At 35.6% G+C, this 7,646-nt stretch overlaps 1 protein-coding gene across 1 annotated transcript; it reads right to left on the bottom strand.

Moving 5' to 3' along the window:
• Positions 1–4,094: 4,094 nt before the first annotated feature.
• Positions 4,095–4,559, bottom strand: LOC112086616 (glutathione S-transferase T2-like). The gene has a single exon (XM_024155590.1). It carries the CDS (start codon positions 4,557–4,559, stop codon positions 4,095–4,097), a length of 465 nt encoding a protein of 154 aa, XP_024011358.1.
• Between the last annotated feature and the right edge of the window lie 3,087 nt (positions 4,560–7,646).

The raw sequence follows: 7,646 nt of genomic DNA, 5'->3' as shown, positions 1-7,646 counted from the left end.
GTTGTCCAAGCCTTTTGGCCTCTCCGCCGTTGTCCATGAGAAAAATGCGATGACCCCGCAACCATTTTGCTTCTTCTACCAATAAACGTGAAGTTTATAGGCGTATCCACACAGACAAACACTTTGTCCATCGTGACTACGTCCATGATATATTTTCTATTGTGACCACGTCTATAATGTACATATATAGTGGATTTAATCTATCGATGAAACACACCGACTTAGCCTTGTCCATATGGACACAATTACCATGTACACATGATCTAAACATAACAGACACAAAAAAACTTGGCCTTGTCCACACGTTTACAATATATATATATATATATATATATATAAATCTACAATATGTATTTACCACATAGATTCATATATGTGTTAAATACATGGATATATATAAATTTCTCGGAATAGGGCAATAATAGCGTATGACCATTCCAACTGATGCATTTCGACATATACGTATCCACGTGTATCAAAGATTTAGTATTTGGAATGATGTATGCTTTTCACTATTTTGGTTAATTATGATGTTGGTTCTTTAGTTATGGTTTTAAATACAATATAGTCGCATCTATATGGACATTGACATAATGGATTATTGGTTTGCCTCTATATGGACATGGACATAATGGATTATTGGTTTCTATTATTTTTATATTAATTTAGACGAGATTATTTGTGTCTATTGATGCTGGAAGCTAAGCAATGAACGCATATTTGATTGTTTTAAATTCTCTTGTAGTCATGGATATGTCCACATGGATAGGTTTCTATCTGATTGTTATAAATTCTCCTTGTAGTTATAGCCACATATATCCTATTTGGTATCTATGGTTAGGTACATCTATTTTGTGGACATGGTTAAGTACGTATATTACTATATTCTATGGGTATATGAATAAGTGAGACAATATGGACGCTTGTAGAAAAAGTGAGACACTATGTACGCTTGTAGAAAAAGTGAGACTCTATGGACGCTTGTAGAATCTTGTCCAATCTAGTGTGAGTTTAAATGTGAGGAACTTGGTGGTATGGTTATTATGTTCTGTTAGATAAACCATGTACATGTTATGGTGTTATGGTCGTTGTTCTCTAACTTTTCTTATATTATTGTCGGGTTGAAAGATCATTTGGCTGCCTTGCATTGGCCTGTTCTTTTGAATAGTAATGGACATATCCACATGGATAGATTTCTATCTAATTGTTGTATATTTTCTTTATATTTATGGACATGCCCACATATGTTCAAGCCAGTATAACATTACCTGTACTTATAAACCTACAAGCCGTTCTTATGCTATGAGAAACTATCAAACATGCTTAAAAGCTTTAACTATATGGAAGTGTGACAATGGTATATGTGAACGAAAAGCATACGTGAACGAAATCATGCACAAATGCATATGTGAATATATATAATAAATCATCTTTGTGGATACGACCATATTGAAACGAAGGATTATCATGCATTGCTTTTGTCCTTGTGGATACATTCACACTGTAATATGTAGACACGTCCATGCTAACAAAACTAATTAACGTCCTTGGTGTAGATAAGTCTACACTGATACGTCCACACTGCTGCGTTCACACCATTGCGTTTATAACATCCTTGGCAGTATGTGTGGATGTTACTATATCTCTGACTTGGTGTAATAAACAATGTTGGCGCAGCAATTTATTAGACTACACATGTTGCTAAGTGGTCATGTGTGGCTAAGCCATTGGTATAATTAATTAAGGTATATAGATGTAGCCATATGGATGTAGCTATATCAACGAAAACACGTACAAAGATTGTTGGCAGTATGTGTGGATGTGACTATATCTCTGATTTGGTGTAATAAACAATTTTGGCGCAACAATTCATTTGACCATATACATATGGCTATATCATCCATTGCTTAACCATATATGCCCATGGAGGTGACCATAATCAGCATTGTTTAGGAGAGGGGTGATAGCGGTTTGATAGGAGAGGGGTGACGACGGACGTCTTCGCTCTAGTCCAATTCCGCTTCGGACTGGAAGCATCATCATCTTCATATTTCGCCGGAAATTTGGGTGCGGTGAGGACAGAATATGACTGCAGGTAGATCATGGAGTGCCATGGCTGAGTTTTAGCGAGGAGATGCGAGAAACAGCAAAACAGATCTAAAAAAAGAACAAGCTAGAGTGAGGAGAGGAGAAGAACAAACTGGAGGAACAAATTAGCTTGAGAGATCTTGACAAAACGAGGGATAAAAGTGAGAGTGAGGAGAGAAAGAAACAGGAGGAGGAAGAAGAAGATTTATGATAGGGAGTCAGAAAATGGACAAATAAAACAATAATGTCTCGTAGAAAAGAAAAGATAAAGAGATAATTGAATTGGTTTGGATTTAAAATGTTGGTTTGATTTAAAATGTTGATTTGGTTTGATATCATGTAATTAAGGGTGAGTTTGTCTTTGCACAATATGCAAACATCAAAAAGTGCCACTCCAAATAAAAGTACTAAAACGTGTAAATACAAAGTGAAAAAGAACCATGGAGTGTAAATTTCTCTGTATTATATCATCAAACAAGGGTGAGCGATCAAGAACATTTATATCGTTTAAGGTACATGGAGGTCCAAAAAATGCATGCCATATCCACATGTCATATTATGCCACGGCCTCTAAAACAATGGTGGGTTTTCCTGCTCCACGTGAATATTGCCCTTTCCAAGTGGTAGGGCAATTCTTCTACTCCCAATGTATACAGTCGATGCTTCCTATCATTCCGGGAAATCCGCGTTGCTCTGCAAAATATAGTAAACGTTGAAGATCCTCTGGTGTGGGTCTTCTCAGGTATTCATCACTAAACAAATCTACTATTCCTTCGACAAAATATTCCAAACATTTCCAAGCAGTTGTTGCACCAAGCCGGAGGTACTCGTCCACTGAATCAGCCGCCGTGCCATATGCCAGAAGACGAATTGCTGAGGTACATTTCTGAAGTCCGGATAGACAGGGTCTTCCAATAGCATTTTTCTTCTGTCGAAAGTATCAGACTTCATTGGATAGTCGTTCAACAATCTTCATGAACAATGGTTTGTTCATTCTAAAACGACATCGGAATAGAGGAGGCAGGTATGTTGCATCTTCATTGAAGTAATCATTCCATTAACGTATATGGCCTTCTTCACTATCTCTTTCAATAAAAGCCCTTTTTTTTTTGAGAATTGGTTGCTTCTTGGTGATGACCATGATCAATGAAAAAATTATCGAAAGTTTGATAAAAAAAACTGATCAAATTGTTGATCAAAAGCTTGATCAAATTGGCGATTAAAATTTGCATCTAATGCATCATCAATATTATTATTTAAAGATGAAGCCATTTTTTTTAATGGATTTTGTAAGAAGAAAATGGTTTGGTTAGAAATATGTGGTGATGAACAGATTTGGGTTTACGGGTTATTGAGAACAAAGTGGATATTGAGAAGATTGTGGTTTACGTTTTGGTGAACTAAAAGAAAAACGTAATTATAGATGAAAGAGAGAAAGTGAGAAATGTTGAATGAAAGATGTGAATGGTACACATTACACAAAATAATCACAAAGTATATATAGACAAGTGTTGAATGAAAGATGTGGTGATCAATAAATACATATACTTGTGAACACAAATTTTTTTTACAGATTACAATAAATCATATCTTCAGCCCTTGTATTTATCTGCTGAGTGGTGTTTCTTTTGTGCCCACATGGTATCGACTTTATGGCCTGTGGGTTGTGTTGTTCTCTTGTGCCGACTTCAAGTAATCATCACACAACTCCAACTCTTTCCTGACACACAAATAAACTAAGATAAACACAGATATAAATATAAACCATAAAACATAAGAAAATCATAAACACAGATATAAATATAAACCATGAAACATAAACCATAAAGATAAATATCATTAACCTAAAACACAAGTACAAAGCCGATTGATACCATACATAGCATCACATAAGAAAATGAACTATAAAACAGAAAACCATGAAACAGAGAACCAAACAACATAGTTATGCTACAACAGAAAACGAAACCAAACAACAACTTATGCTAAAACAACTCAATAATCACTTAAGAAGACAACAAGTCGTTCATGATCTTCATCTTAACTGCCTCTTCAACCTCAGTAAGAGCTTCTTTTTTCTCAATGAGACTGTCAAAAAGGGCCACAGCTTTTTCTTCGACCGTTGCTCTTTTCCCTTTGGCTTTAGTAGCCTTCACACCAATAGGTCGGTTGGAAGGGAGATCATCTTCACCACTCTTCAGCTCCTCTGCAACATACCCCGGTGATGCAGCACACTCATCAGTCCTTCTCCTTTTAGCCGATGCATCTCCCTTAGTTGTGGAAAGATTCTCACAACACTTTTGATCGTACCTCAACTCTTTCCATGCGTGTTCAAGATTGAACTTCTTCTTCTGGTTGGTGAAAAAAATTTGGTGAGCAAGCTTAATGACATCGTTTTCATTCATCCCACTTGTCTTTTCTCTTGTAGCCGCCTCATACGCACCAGAAAATTTACACACAAGGTCGTTCATCTTGTGCCACCTCTGCTTGCATTGGTTTGCATCGCGGGGTTCACGGAATTATTGTTTGCAGCATAGTACGCCGATATCCTCTTCCAGAAAGCTCCACTTTTTTGCTCATTGTCCACTATAGGGTCTTTACTGGTATTCAACCAAGAACTGATGAGGAGGACATCATCGCTGGGGGTCCAAGTCCGCCTTTCTCGTTGCTCCTGAGCTGTGCATTGAGAACTGAATGGATCATCAAAGGGAGGTTCTTGTTGACTATTCAACAAGTTAACAAAGTTCGAAGGTTGAGAAAGTGAAAATGTGGATGGAAATTCCATTGAAACGGAGAGAAGAGAGAAAGTATAGAAGGAGTGAATGCAAAGATGGCTGCGAAAAGAAAATGAAAGAGAAATGACGAGAGAAAGAAATGAAAAAGAAAGAGGCAATAAGAAGGAAGGAAGGAGTTGCATTTAACAACTCTGATCTTCTTTAACGAAGATCAAGGAAAAGAAGGAAGGAAGGAGTTGCATTGATCAACTCTAACCACTATGACATGACATGAAAATTTAATTTGGCATTCAAAACCTATCTAACAAACATGCTTTTATGACCATTATCTAACTCTAACAACCATTTATTGTAATGTTAACTCTAACTAACCATTCTAACCAAGCTAAACTCTAACTTCTACAAATGAAATCTTACCAGGTTTGTCTGCAGCTTCACTTTGAGATTCAACTACTTTAACTTGCCTCCACTAACCTCCAGTTGTCTCGCCTTCTTCCAGGAGTGTCTCGCATTCAAAGCAAAACAACATTAGTTAAACTTATATTTCAAGCAAAAACATTCCCAACAAAACTAAAACAGTCCCAAACAAACTAAAACAAACTAAAGCAAAAACAATCCCAAGCAAACTAAAACAATCTCAAGCAAATTGTAAACCAGAGCAAAAACATTTACGATTATATACACCTCATCAAAAACAATCTCAAGCAACTTCTATTTACAGTTCATCAAAAACAATCTCAAGCAACTTCTATTTACACAGGCTGTCGATTTTTACAATTATTCATTCAAGCAACTTCTATTTACACTTCATCATTCAAACAAAAGGCAACTTCTATTTACACTACATCGAAATCATTCAAGCTTCATTTGTGATTCTTAAAACACAAACTGATCATATCCAGAAATTAATACAACAAAGTGATGATGGAAAGCAAACGAGGTTAATACAGAACAAGCACTTGAAACCATCAATTATTCAACAAACTGGAAAGTTTAATCAAAGACACCATCGATAATTTTTCAAACCATCACTCAAAGAAACCGTCGATAATCAAAGAAACCGATGTAATCAAAGGCATAAACTATCAATAATGATCTGATGAAAACGATGAAGAAGAAATAAAAAAACCACAAGTAAATCGTAGAACTGACTGAGATGTCCGATGAAAACGAGGAGAAAATGCAAGAAGGAGGAATTGCTTACCGTCGAAAAGGTTGTCCGATCATCCACCGCTGAAAAACTGACGACAGAACAGGCCGATCATCCGTCGATTGAGATGTCATCTTTGTCGCCCTAGTTTTTTTTCTCTTTTCGCCAATAACGGGGAAGAGAAATGACGGATTCATCGAAGACCCTAGTTTTTTTTCCCTTTTCGCCAATATCCAATGACATCGTGATACGTAGAGCCTGAAACCGTCTCTAATTTGTTTCCAAATAAGAGATGTATCCAACATTTTAGAGGCCCATTGGATTATATTTAATCATTTCTAATGATAAGAGACCCAATGAAGACCAGTCTACTTTCCATTTGCATCATTCCACACAACATTTAGCCACAAACAGGTTTTTCGAATATTTATAGGCTCTAAATGCAAATATTAGGATGACCCCCATCAATCTTAGCTCTGATATAAGCTCATCTTTACTAGAAACTTGCGTTGACTTTGATTTTCTTATGGCATGTTCTTTCATCTTCTCCTTGAGAAACCGAACGCGTTTGCACCCTCTCTTCATCAAACCACCCATCATCTGAATCTGAATCCTCATCATTCACTTTCCCATGTTGACTGTAGTCCTCATCTTCGGAAATGCAGCCTCCTCGTCTTTCACTTTCATATCATTAACATTCGACCCATCAGCATTTTTGTCGTTATATTCTTCTGCAGTTTCATTTCCATCATAACCTCCAACATAACCACCCACATCGTCATTACTTCTAATATCCATATCAAAAAGTCGATACATAAAGACGTATAACATGTATCCTACTCAACTCAATTAAGCTCCGAAATTATCTATCATCTGTGACATACATAGGAGAGGTATCTAGAGCTATTTTTCCTAATATTGAATCTTGTAATGCATAAGTGATCGCCACCAAGTCAGTTTACTTGTCTAGCATAATCATCTTGAGCCATTACAATGAGTTCATCATGTGTACTACCATCATTCAAAAAGAATATCCAACCTTCTTTGCGATTATCCACCACAAAATTTTACGACCAAACACCCATCACCCATTATCCAAAAAAGAAATAGGCAACTGAACCATCTTCTGAAAAAAAAAAATCAAACTAAACAACATTAGAGATCATATTATAAAATACTAGGATACTGGTCCGCACACATGTGCGGGCTTGAACGTTTTTTATAAAGATTGAATGTAATTGGGCTGATATTAAGTATTTTAAAATTTAATATTTAGGTTTCTGATGGACTCATATTGATATATAGATCGTAATATTGATATATAGATCGCAAAAATCTGAAAAATATATAGTCATTGACAAATGTTTTGTCATATATTCCTACGGTTCAATTTATACAATTGACAGATTTTGGGAGCAACAATAGTATCAAAATAAAGTAATTATAGTGAGAATAGGTTTGGCATATATATTTCAATTTACCATCGGAGTTCATATCAATGTACCATATATGTTTAAGAATAGTAAGAATTATAAAATGTAAGAAAAAACGTGAACATAAAATGGAAAATATATTAAGATATTATTTTCTGATTTGTAGAAAAACTTAATTAAGTTAAAGTAGAACATTAATGCATAAGAAAAACACTGAAATATGATAGATAGAAATTGCAT

Source organism: Eutrema salsugineum, unplaced genomic scaffold, assembly GCF_000478725.1.
Source record: "Eutrema salsugineum unplaced genomic scaffold, Eutsalg1_0 scaffold_2, whole genome shotgun sequence".
Classification (NCBI taxonomy): Eukaryota; Viridiplantae; Streptophyta; class Magnoliopsida; order Brassicales; family Brassicaceae; genus Eutrema; species Eutrema salsugineum.
Note: the sequence above shows the minus strand (reverse complement) of the source record. Positions and strands in the feature narration are given on the sequence as shown.